The sequence below is a fragment of the Eubalaena glacialis genome, chromosome 15, assembly GCF_028564815.1.
Source record: "Eubalaena glacialis isolate mEubGla1 chromosome 15, mEubGla1.1.hap2.+ XY, whole genome shotgun sequence".
Taxonomy (NCBI): Eukaryota; Metazoa; Chordata; class Mammalia; order Artiodactyla; family Balaenidae; genus Eubalaena; species Eubalaena glacialis.
In genome coordinates, this window is record NC_083730.1 from 57869921 (window position 1) to 57883324 (window position 13404).

Genomic DNA, 13404 nt, shown 5'->3' on the forward strand with positions numbered 1-13404 from the left:
TAGCTATGAAGATGTTCTAATTATAGCATTAAATTGGAAAGTCACCTAAAATATTTTGAGATTTTGCTCTAAGCTATTACACAGTGAACCCATGATCATTGTTACTGTTAGAAAGACCCTCTTTTCCTCTGTGAATGACTGTTTTCTGTAACTGGAGTGATTTTAACTTCAGTGACAATTTGATATTCATGTTTCATTGAAAAGCTACCATTCTGTGGATAGAAATAGAATCAAACATAGCCCAGGTAAAATGTACATATATCTGGGAAAGTTTAGTAAAACCAGCTTACCTTTGTTATTCATTTTTTTTCCAAAATGGAAATAGCTTTACTTATATAAAAAATACACAGTGCAAGAACATCAAAAATAATCACTATATTATCACCCTTCAGAGATATTGATTAGCAATTCAGTGTATAACCTTCCACACTTTTCTGTGTATACACTAACACTGCATGGATGTCCTGTGTGAGTATGATTTATATAGACATGGAGGAGGGTGTAAAATTTCATTAATGTAATAGAACTCTGCTTTCATGAAAATCTTCTTTTCTTATTTAACACATCCTTGATACATTTCTTTACCAGCAAGTATAAACCTACATCATTGTATTGATGATCATAATTTATTTGATCAATCCTTAGTGAAAATTTAGTTTCTTTCCAAAGTTTTATCAACAGTGCTTCCATCAGCTTTCTTCTATGTATATCCTTTGCACAAATCTGTTTCCTTAAGAAATTGCTAGAAGTAGAATTGGAGATAGGGAGTGTACATTTTTAGCCTTTTGGTAGTTATTGCCAATTGCCTTTCAGTTTATATTCCCACCAGAAATATGTGTACATTCTCATATTACCAACCCTGAATAGAATGGTTTTTAAAATTCAACCACTCTTCCTATTGTTAAATATTTTCTTTGTTACTAGGAAGGTTTGAACATTTTTCATGGTTTTGACCTTTGTAGGATTGTCCCTTAACTCTTTTTTTTTTTTAACATTTTTATTGGAGTATAATTGCTTTAAGTCCCTTGACTCTTTTTCTTCTGGGAGATTCATCATTTTCTTCTTAATTTTATATTAAAGATGTTAATTCTCTTTTGTGTATAAGTAGCTTTTTCCTGAGTTTGTCTTTTAGATTTTAGCTTTGTTTATATTAGGGCAGGAGGAAGGGTTGTATTCACAGTGATAGCTCTTGTATTCTTAGGCCTTTAATTTTTTTATTGGTCTTGATTTTATTTTTATCTTTTTTTCAAATTTATTAACTAAAGTTTTGGGTATCGTTTATTGAATAATTCTTCCTGTACCAATAAATATGAAATTTCACCTTTTCTGTATTTTTTTGTTGTCGGTGTTTATCTTTTTATCTAATCCAGTGCTAAAATCACATTGTTTTAGCAATATTAGGCTTACAGTTGGGGAGACTGCCAGCTTGTACCTGGCCTAAAGTTCGACTTGTTGGTTGGTCTGGCAGTAATCGAACATTACAGCATTTCCATTTTAATTAGTTCTCAACATTTTAAATTACTCTCAACATTTAAATTAATTACTTACCCTGCTGTACACATTTCTGAGGCTAAGACGGTGACTTAAGCTATTCCCCCACAGCTGCATATGGAATCTCAGCTTCATGTCATGCATATGAATTTCCACTAGAGGTTCCTAATATCACACTGAATAAGCAGAAATCTCTCAGGTCCTACTTGGCTCGTGACCCATATATCAAATTAGTAGGTCTGGGGCAGGGCTGAGGAATCTGATTTGTGCAGGTGATTCTTATCATTAGGGACGTTTAGGAAACACTGGTATAAAACAGTCATTTGTAAATGTTCCCTGTTTGCTTGAAAAGAACTTGTACTGCTTTCTTTAAAGTTTTAATCTAAATTTATAATTATTCAAGTTTGTTAATTGTGTTATTCAAATTCTTTATATTATTTGCCTACTTGATCTGGAAATTTCTGAAAGAGGTGTCTAAGTTTTATTCTGCTGTGTATTTATCCTTTTCTCATATTCCAAATTGCCATTTGTGTATGGACGCAGTTTTGGACTCCTCAGTTCTCTTCAGTTCTGTTATTCCATGTATCTTGGTAAACTGTACATCACAGATTACAAACTATAAATCTTTGAGATAGGAAATGCCTCCTTAAACAAGACATAAAGGAAAAGATTTTATATTTAACTATATATATAAATAGAGGATTAATAATATTAATATATTGGTATAACAATATATTAGTACAGTATGTTGAACATATTTTTAAAACATCCTAAAGAACTTCCTGCAAATCAGTGAGAAAAAAGACAATCTAGTAGAAAAATAAATGACCAAAGAACAGAAGCAGGCAGTTAATGGAAGAGAAGGTATAAATGACTAATAAACAGGAAGCATGACCTCAGTACTAATCAGGGAAATGCTAGTTAAAACAATAATGACTGGTTGTTTTTAATACATCTTTTTAGAAAAAAGAAGTACTTGATTGATAGTGTTGGCCAAGCATCAGGGGAACTGGATATTCTTATACACTAATAGTGAGAGGATAAATTGATGTAGCCTTTTTGAAGGGAAATTTGATACTACCTATTAAAATAAACTTTTAATAAGTCACTATAGGGACTTCCCTGATGGTTCAGTGGTTAAGAATCCACCTGCCAATGCAGAGGACACAGGTTCGATCCCTGGTCTGGGAAGATCCCACATGCCGCCGAGCAACTAAGCCCGTGCGCCACAACTACTGAGCCTGCGCTCTGGAGTCCGAGAGCCAGAACTACGGAGCACGTGTGCCACAACTACTGAAGCCCACGCACCTAGAGCCCGTGCTCCGCAACAAGAGAAGCCACCGCGATGAGAAGCCCACACACCGCAAAGAAGAGTAGTCCCCACTCACCTCAACTAGAGAAAGCCCGCATACAGCAATGAAGAACCAACACAGCCATAGATAGATAGACAGATAAATTTATGGGGGAAAAAGTCATTATATTTCTCTATTCTAGAGAATACACCAAGAAGTACTGAAAGCTACTTTCTTTCCTGTATTATAAATAATAGCTAAAAAATTTTAAATGAAATGTTCATCACCCAGTGAAAGGATATTATAGTGTATTGTATCTATACTATGCATAAATGTAAAAAATCGGTATTTAAACATTCACTTGAATTGATTGACAGATCAAAATGAGTGCTGAAAGCAAATTGCTACAGTATAAAGTATGTTATTTTTAAAGTGCAAACAGTTTTATTTTTGTGTTTATATTCATGTAAATACATTGAAAACAGCTTTCAGAAACTAAGTGGTGGGATTGGGGATTGGTTTAATGATGGACTTATAATTTTATTATTTCGTGGATTGTTTTACAGTGTTCTATCAATTTAGATTTTTAGAACTTTTACATCTGAATTTTATTGTGGTCTAAACAAACAAAACAACTAGTACCTATTGTTTCCTTGTAAGACTGAAGAAGTTATTTAGGATATAAATATTTATATTGCATTATTTACTAGTTACATGTTATGGTCTCAAAGTATATCAGAAGTTTGTGTGTGTGTGTGTGTGTGTGCTCATTAATGAAGAAAAATACATTTAAAAAAACAAAAAACAAATCTTTAGAGCTTTTCAGGACCTTTTGTTTGGTCACCTGGGACTGGTGGGTCTACTTCCATGGTAACAGCTGTAACTTAAACTCAGCATTGGGCTTTGTGCATTTCTTTGTGATTATTTTTATAACTTTCACACCATCAGCTGTTTCACACTGCTTCAACTTAAAGGTTGGAATCAGGAAGATATTTCTAGTCAGGATATAAGTGGCCATTGATATTTCTGGCCTGGAAAGATACTTTTTCTTATAGTTTTCCATTGTATATAATTTTTGCATAAGCTATTTATTGATAAGATAATTTGACTTTCAAACCAATAACAAAAGGTAAAGAGTTCTGTGTCTTGGATGGTGCTGCTGATGTTTTAATGAATGCTTAATGAATCTCACAGGTCAGTCAATTTTGCCTTTTGCCTTTAAAATTTACCACTTACTTGAAAACAGAGTACAATGAGATATATAACATTTATACATTTACAAATACCTTTTCAAATCTCTTTTCCTTACTGCTTTTTTCTTTATACAGAGTCTAGTTCTGGCAGAAAATAGTCCTGGAAGGGATAGCACTGAGTATTTTATTGTGTTTGAGCCTCGGCTACCAGGCTTATCAAGAACATTAGAATCATATATCCTACCATTTATGTTTTACAATGGTAAGTTTCTAGGAAGATAGAGGATAAACTCTTAAGTTTGTGGTACTTTATATAACTTTGTTTTGCTTTCCATTAACATGGTGCTTACTAGTTATCTAATCATGTTATGACATTTTGGAAAAGTCACAATTTAAAAATTGAAGTAAATTATCTGAATATTTTTTCTTAGATGTTAAGAAGCAGCAACAAATGGCAGCACTTACAAAAGAAAAGGACCAATTATCTAAGTCTATTATAATGTATAGAAGTTTATTTGATGCCAGCAAACAGCTTCTTGATGAGATGAAGTGTAAGTCATTTTGTGTTCAAAGGTAATAGAAAATGATGCTTTGGGGAATGGTGAGGTAGAAGGTTGAGGCCATGAGACACAAACATTGTCTAATTTCCTGAACTTAGAATTAGAAGTAAACTGCAGGACATGGCAGAAAGGTGGTAGTGATGGTTTATATTACTCATCATTCGATCTTCTTAAGATGAAGTATTCCTGCATTTTAAATAAATGTATATCTTGTTTACCTACAAAAATTTGAAACTTTTACTAGAAATCGGAATCTATAGAAATTTAAAGGTTTTGACATAACAGTAATAAGGTTTATATCTAGCTCTAGCACTTGGCAAAAGACATTGGATGACAATATCACTGAAAGAGTGATATGTAATTTAAGTTTTAGTTTGAGCCATGCGACTGTGTGTAGTTCAATTTAAAAATATCTGCAGCAGAGAAATATGTAATTTATTTTTTAATAAATACATGGAATATTTGCTACAGTTTTTAATAATGTTTGTATACTGTTTAAGGCAAGGCATTTGCTGAGTTGTGCTCTATTTGTCGGATTTTTTCACAGGTCAAGGATATTTAGAGGATAATAGGAACTAAGTAGAGTAATGAAATAATACACAATATGTAGCACTGAAAATTTGTTTTTAAAAAGTCCTATTTGTTTCTTAGAATAACCTTATGCAATTATGTATAAATTATGTATAGTCACGTGGATTAGAATTAAATAGCTTTTCCAAGATTACTTGTGGTTTGCAACATAATACCTCCCTTAGCTGCATTAATTTTGTTTTTTATTTTTGTGTATTAGAAATGAACTTTAATTTTAGATTTTAGTTTAATTTAAAATTTCTATAATAGTCTTCATTTTTCATTTTAGCATCAATCATTAAAAGGAAATAAACAAGGGATTGAAAACATTCTTCAACAACTGTATTTTGGGGGCTATCACAAATTGATAGTTTTTGTTTGTTTGTTTTTAATTTTAGGCCAAGTTGAAGAAGCAAAATTAAAAGAGGCCCAGTTGCGAAATGAACTAAAAACACACAATATTGACATTCCTACAACACAACAGGTACAGTTTCCAAGTATATGTGAAAGTTTTTTCTTTTTAATTAAATTCTAACCTATAATTTTTTTTTTTTACCATTCATATTTTATTAGGAATGTTATGTACACTGTTGTTTTGGGGTACTAAGCCATATGTGGATTATAATCTAGTCACTTACTAGACATTAAAATGGGCTAACAATGACGGAGTTCTCTTTTCAAAGAAATTGCAGTTTGTGTTTCTAATCTAATGACACCAGTAAATTAAATTAATAATACACCAACTTGAGAACTTGCATTGAAGAGGCCTAAGTGATAATCAGTATATGTGCTGGCAAAGAAAATGAGAGAAAGTAACAAAAGACAATAGATTTTTTTAAAGCTTATATTTTTTATGTGTATAACTCATAAGTCCTATTATATGTTATATATTTCTTAACTAAGAAAAAAAAGAATCAGTGAGGTTGACTCTTTACATTACTATGATCATACTCTTATAAGAAAGGAATGGCTGCTTAGTAACTTTTATGTTCTTGAGTTGTAACTTTATGTTCTCGAGTTGTCTAAATTGTTGGTTTTTCTCTGCTATTTTCTCTGCCTGGTACAAGAGTAACTGTAATTGGCCTTGCAGTTAATTTTTCTTTTTAAAGTACAGATGCCACACATTGAAGCACTTTTGAAGAGAAAGATATCAGAACAGGAAGAACTAAAGAAAAAACCCAGAAGATCATGTACTCTTCCTAACTATACTAAAGGCAGTGGAGATGTTTTGGGAAAGGTTTGTGTTTAAGCCTTTTAAGAGGCATTACATTTTGTTATCTTGTTTTCTATCTGCTTTGGGTGATCCTAGATCATGGAGCTATGATGATATCGATAATTGGGGATCCCAGGCAGGACAGAGTGGGATTTCATCACACTACTGAGATGGTGTGCAGTTTAAAACCTATGAATTGTTTATTTCTGAAATTTTCATTTAATATTTTCAGACTGCCATTGACTGTGGGTAACTGAAACTGGGGAAAGAGGAACCACAGATAAGGGGGGACTACTGTACAAGAGTAGACATTGTGATGTTTTTAACAGTGACACAGCGTTCTCATTGCTAGGGCAGGTTTTTGCTACCAGATCAGGTAAGAATAAAGGGTAGATGTGACCATATCAGTGCAATAAATGAGGTTTTGAAATCTGCCACAAAATTTCAACCTTGTTGGACTTTGAGCAAGCTTGTGACTAAAATACAGTGGGTCCTCTCTATCCACAGGTTCTGCATCCTTCGATTCAACCAACTGCAGATGGAAAATATTTGGGGGGAAAATTCCAGAAAGTTCCAAAAACTAAAACTTGAGTTTGTCATATGCTGGCAACTATTTACATAACGTTTACATTGTATTAGGTATTATAAGTAATTTAGAAATGATTTAAAGTGTACCAGATGGTATATGCAGATACTATGACATTTTATATAAAGGGTTTAAGTATCCACAGATTTTAGTATTTGAGGGGGTTCCTGGAACCAGTCCCCTATGGATACTGATGGACTGCTATACAGTTGACCCTTAAACAACATGGGTTTGAACTGTGAGGGTCCACTTATACACAGTTTTTTTTTTTTAACTGAACACCGACTATAGTACTGCCTAACGGTTGAATCCTTGGATGTGAAACTGTGGGTATGGAGGACCGACTGTGAAGTTATATGCAGATTTTCGACTGCTTGGAGGGTCAGTGGCCCTAACCTGCACATTGTTCAAGGGTCAGCTGTATTTGTAAATAGGAGATGACTGTTAATTCTAAACTCTGAAGTGTTTATATAAGCAGAAGAAATAATTCTTATCTGTGATGTTTAGATTTGTTTTCTGAAAAATCATCTGAGTAAAAGATCTACTTAGAAGGGTATAGTATATAACTATATTTAGGTGTAAGTGTATTTTATGATTACTTTATCAGTTGACACACCCCAATAGTAGAGATATTAAATGTGGGGGAAAAAGTACATCACCTAGCTGATAATATTCCAAATATTTTTATTTGGTTACTTGCAAAATTTACTGTAGTTTAATCTGTGGAACAGTTTTTTAAAATTTAATAGAAGAGACAGTTTAATATGTTTAAGCCAGTAAGCTTTTACAGTTTGAGATTTTTTTGTTAATTTATGTGAGTGTTTCAAAAAAAGTGTTTTTGCTTTAGACTTGGGCTTTTAAAATATTTAATGTCAAATTTATATATATTTAAAACTTTTTTACTTGATTTGTAAAATGGGTTATAGATTGCACACCTGGCACAAATTGAAGATGATAGAGCCGCAATGGTTATTTCTTGGCATCTGGCAAGTGACATGGACTGTGTGGTCACCCTGACCACTGATGCTGCACGTCGTATCTATGACGAAACCCAAGGTCGTCAGCAGGTGTTGCCCCTTGACTCTATTTATAAGAAGACTCTTCCAGATTGGAAAAGGTTAGAAAAAAGTGAAAGTAATGATTTTTTTCAGAAATTTCTTTTCTATTTTTTATCAAATCGCCGAATTTTAAAATTTCTCTAAAAGACACTTAAAAAAGAGAAGTGACTCAAAGTATCTGCATTATTTTTGTCTTCATCACAAATATGATCTTTGTTAAGATCAGTATTGCAGTGTATTTGATCATATATGCTGGTCAAGTTTAATTTGCCAATTAAATGTTATTTGTATGTATGAGAGATACACATACAAGCACACAAATACACAAACCCAAAGCGAATTTTTGGCCTTTGCAACAGGAAGGATGGTAAGATGTCATTATCCTTAACAGAATATGGAACACCTTTATTTGGAGTAAGAGTATAGATACATGTCTTTTGTCCTGTTTATGTCGTATGAAAATAAGCAGCCATCATTTAGGTAGAGAAGGTTTCTCTATTGGAACTGCCATTAGCAAAGTTGAAATGTAAGAGACCATCTACTTAGGATGTTACACCTTTTTTTTTTTTTTTTTTAAAGATGTTACATCTTTGTTTTAATATAAATCTGGTTTCTTTAAGTGTTTTCCCATTTACTTTTCAAAATATGTTTTTAGGAAATAACCGTGCAAACCAATTAGGCATTTTTAATCTAAAATTTAAAATATTTTATGTGTTCTCTAATTTTTGGCTATTTTTAAAAATCTACCTTAAAAGACTAAAACGAAATGGTGGTAACAAAACAAAAAAATTAAAATGTGCAACAGAGTATTGACCAATAATTTTCTCAGATTCCTAAACAAAGCTTTGCAAGGTGTACAGTTGGGTAGGTATGGGGACTTGAAGGAGAATGGAAACTAATATTAAGCGCTTACTGTGTCATTAAACTAACATTTTATTTCACTTTGTAATCTAAAAATAGATTCAGGAAACAGCTGGAATTTGAACTCAAATCTGCTTCTAAAATCTACTCTGCTACCAGTCAGCACCCATTTTAAACAACATGGGAAATCCTGTCAAATCATAATGACTGTGTTTATAAGGGTAATAATTTTTGTAAAAGTAATTTTACCTCCAGGAGGTCCTCTCTTTTTTTTTCATAATCCCTGAGGACCAAGTTAAGAATTCTTGATTTAGGGAAAGTATGAATCTGGTATTTAAGGCTAATGCTTGCTCTAAAAGCTAGTTATTCTCTCTTTCTGGTATTGTGCCTGTTATTGGGATTGAGTTAACTAGCTCTTAAAGCCACCCCAACCTCTACTCCTACCTACAAGATTTGGGAAAAGCTACCGTATGTGGAAGGGGAAAGCCCTGACACCCCAGTCAGCCTCCATCTCTTGAATCTCATTGTTATCCCTGGACTTCAGTTGCTCATTCTGTACAGTGTGTCAGAGGACAGGCGGCCAGAGTACTGGGCTGTTTCCCTCTCGTATGCTCAGTCTTGGGCCTTGCCCCTTCCCCCCGTCTATTCTAGGGCCACTCTCCACAGGAGACAGTCATATCATTGGCATCCTCGTTTAGGGCCAGCTTGAGAGGCTGCTTCTCTCCTTTCCTTGTCAAACTAAACAAAGGTTAGTTTATATTGATTTTACAAACTAATATGACGATAGTACAGATAAAACTAAGATATTTTAAATGGTAAATATCATTTTCATTTCTAAAGGCATAACGGTTAATAATTTAGGAGTATTACCTCTGCATAGGGAGTTGACTAAATGATCACAAAAATAATCAGTATATTCATATGTTTTTCATAGTATATATATATTTTTTGATGAAAAGTTACATGTTTTGTTTAAAATTTTTTAAAATTCAGACCTCTGCCTCATTACCGAAATGGAAAATTGTATTTTAAACCCATTGGAGATCCCGTCTTTGCCCGAGATTTGTTAACATTTCCAGATAACGTAGAACATTGTGAAACAGGTAAAGGAAATTATGATGGCTTTTTTTATACAGATGTTACATTTGTGATCCAGATACATAAATTACTGACTATGGAAAATTATGTTCTTATTTAGTTTATAAGTGATAGTTTTATTAATATTTACTTCTCTCATTTTTCCTGTTAGAGGAAAATATTGAATAAAATTCTTACGTTATTAACATTATTTCTAATAAAACTTTGTAATATATGTTAAGATTTTTAAAAATATCTCAGTTTTTTAAAAATAAAAGTTTCATGTGCACAATCATTATATTTCAATTTCTGAGTATACAACAGCATGCTCACCACCAGAAGTTTGTGTTAATATTTTAATATGACCAAAAAAGATGTCATAATTTTAATAATTTGTTAATTGAATGTTTTAGTATTTGGTATGCTGTTAGGAGACACCATTATTTTGGATAATTTGGATGCTGCCAATCATTATAGAAAAGAGGTATGTATTTGAATTATTTTTTAATTTGTAGCTCCAATTTTAATGTGTACTTTAAAAATTTAATATATATCTCTGTATAGAAATAATTTTATTTTAGGATACATGTGCAAATGACTAAGTAACCTTGTCAAAACCAATTTAAATCCTACAGATTGATAAGCAGCATAAAATTGGGCAAAATATAGGAATGAATTTGCCAAGATGCAAATTAAAATGAGATGTTTATGAAATTGTCCTAAGACTCAAAATCAATATCTGTTATTGATGGTGGTATTGAAAAAGAGTACACTCAGATAATGTTGTTGGAAATGTAATTTGGAGTAGCCCTTGTTTATTAGTTGTTAGAGCTGCTGTAACAATGCACCACAGACTGGGTAGCTTAAACAGTAGAAATGTATTGTCTCACAGTTCTGCAGGCTTAAAACCGAAATTCAAGGTGTGAGAAGGGTCAGTTCTTTCCAGGGCTTATGAGGGAAGGGTCTGTTCCATGCCTTTCTCCTTGGTTTGTAGATGGTCATCTTCTCCCTGTGTCTGTTCACATCTATGCATATCTGTGTCCAAATTTCCGCTTTGTATAAGGAAACTACTCATTGGCTTAGAGCCCACTGTTATGACCTCATTTTAACTTGATTACCTCTGTAGAGACTCAGTCTTCAAATAAGGTCACATTTTTGAGGAACTGGGGGTTAGGACATCAACATAGGAATTTTGAGGGACACAATTCAACCCATAATACTTTTGGAGAGCAGTTTGGCAATATAAATGTTTCCATTATCTATTGCTACATAACAAACACTTCAGAAGTTAGTGGCTTTAAACAGTAACAACATACTAGTTCTCATTTCTCTGTGGGTTTCTCCCAGTAGTGTTAGCTAGTTGCACTGAGATGGTGAAAGCTCCAAAATGCCTCACTCACATAGCTGGCAGTTGATGCTGGTAGCCATCTGGGATTCAGCTGGAGTTGGCCAGAGGCTCAGCTGGTGCTGTCTGCTGGGGTCATTGTGCTCACCCCCACTCACGGGTGTGTGAGATAATGCCATTAAGGCTTTTAGAAACCTTTTTCTAGCTAAGAGGATCTGGAAAGCAGTGCCTTAAATCTTTCTGAGGTCTTAACATAGGGACATCCTTTGCTTGATATTTGACTTTGAGGCCACATTTTACTGGCTGTACCCTGGATTTGATCTTAGCCCTGAGGCTTTCCATTTCTTTTTCAAGAACATTTTGTTAGCTGAACAGGCTGGGGAGGAAAAACAGTCCAACCCAGCAAGTTCTGGGTTGGAAATATTTCCTTGAAATTATTTTTGAAAATGAATTAGTTCCTACTTAGTTTATCTCCCACCTGTACTGGCTAGTTGATACTGGCTACTGGATAGGCACTTGGTAGGCTGGCAGACTTAGATCTCTGTATGCAAACCTCTCCTTGTGGCTGCTGGGGCTTTTTCAAATGGCATTTGGGACCTAAGAAGGGAAGTTAGAGCAGTGATGGCAGAAGTTGCAGGTCTCTTAAGTCCCAGCGTTGGGAAGTACATTCGGTTCAGAATCTGGCCAGCCCAGACCCACATCGAGGAGTGGGGAGTTTGAAATAGACTCTTTCCTCTCCATGGGAGGGGCAAAGAAGTTGCCGCCATCTTGGTACCATCACAACGTATTAAAATAATATATCTTACAGACATGCTCCCACAAGTATATAAAGATATGTACAAGAATAGTCATTAGATGTAAAGCAATTATATTCCAATAAAGATGTTTAAAAAAAAAGAATATTTAAGATTTTTTTTTTGACTGTATTTTTTTTTTTAAACATCTTTATTGAAGTATAATTGCTTTACAATGGTGTGTTACTTTCTGCTTTATAACAAAGTGAATCAGTTATACATATACATATGTTCCCATATCTCTTCCCTCTTGCATCTCCCTCCCTCCCACCCTCCCTATCCCACACCTCTAGGTGGTCACAAAGCACCGAGCTGATCTCCCTGTGCTATGCGGCTGCTTCCCACTAGCTATCTATTTTACATTTGGTAGTGTATATATGTCCATGACACTCTCTCACCCTGTCACATCTCACCCCTCCCCCTCCCCATATCCTCAAGTCCATTCTCTAGTAGGTCTGTGTCTTTATTCCCGTCTTGCCACTAGGTTCTTCATGACCTTTTTTTTTTTTTCCTTAGAGTCCATATATATGTGTTAGCATACTGTATTTCTTTTTCTCTTTCTGACTTACTTCACTCTGTATGACAGACTCTAACTCCATCCACCTCATTACAAACACCTCCATTTCATTTCTTTTTATGGCTGAGTAATATTCCATTGTATATATGTGCCACATCTTCTTTATCCATTCATCCGATGATGGACACCTAGGTTGCTTCCATGTCCTGGCTATTGTAAACAGAGCTGCAATGAATATTTTGGTACATGACTCTTTCTGAATTATGGTTTTCTCAGGGTATATGCCCAGTAGTGGGATTGCTGGGTCGTATGGTAGTTCTATTTTTAGTTTTTTAAGGACCGTCCATACTGTTCTCCATAGTGGCTGTATCAATTTACATTCCCACCAACAGTGCAGGAGGGTTCCCTTTTCTCCACACCCTCTCCAGCATTTATTGTTTCTAGATTTTTTGATGATGGCCATTCTGACCGGTGTGAGATGATACCTCATTGTAGTTTTGATTTGCATTTCTCTAATGATTAATGATGTTGAGCATTCTTTCATGTGTCTGTTGGCAATCTGTATATCTTCTTTGGAGAAATGTCTATTTAGGTCTTCTGCCCATTTTTGGATTGGGTTGTTTGTTTTTTTGTTATTGAGCTGCATGAGCTGCTTGTAAATCTTGGAGATTAATCCTTTGTCAGTTGCTTCATTTGCAAATATTTTCTCCCATTCTGAGGGTTGTCTTTTGGTCTTGTTTATGGTTTCCTTTGCTGTGCAAAAGCTTTTAAGTTTCATTAGGTCCCATTTGTTTATTTGTGTTTTTATTTCCATTTCTCTAGGAGGTGGGTCAAAAAGGATCTTGCT

General features: G+C 34.1%; 1 protein-coding gene across 3 annotated transcripts in view; it reads left to right on the forward strand.

Moving 5' to 3' along the window:
- Positions 1–13404, forward strand: part of SMCHD1 (structural maintenance of chromosomes flexible hinge domain containing 1) — a 134443-nt gene that overhangs the window by 98948 nt on the left and 22091 nt on the right. For 2 of the 3 annotated variants that reach the window (XM_061169708.1, XM_061169709.1), the window contains 7 exons: positions 4112–4238; positions 4408–4527; positions 5505–5590; positions 6221–6343; positions 7832–8022; positions 9818–9927; positions 10315–10385. In XM_061169708.1, coding sequence (XP_061025691.1) covers positions 4112–4238; positions 4408–4527; positions 5505–5590; positions 6221–6343; positions 7832–8022; positions 9818–9927; positions 10315–10385 — 828 coding nt within the window. Of the gene's footprint in view, positions 1–4111; positions 4239–4407; positions 4528–5504; positions 5591–6215; positions 6344–7831; positions 8023–9817; positions 9928–10314; positions 10386–13404 lie in introns of those variants that run through there. The other variant, XM_061169710.1, reaches the window with a different exon arrangement.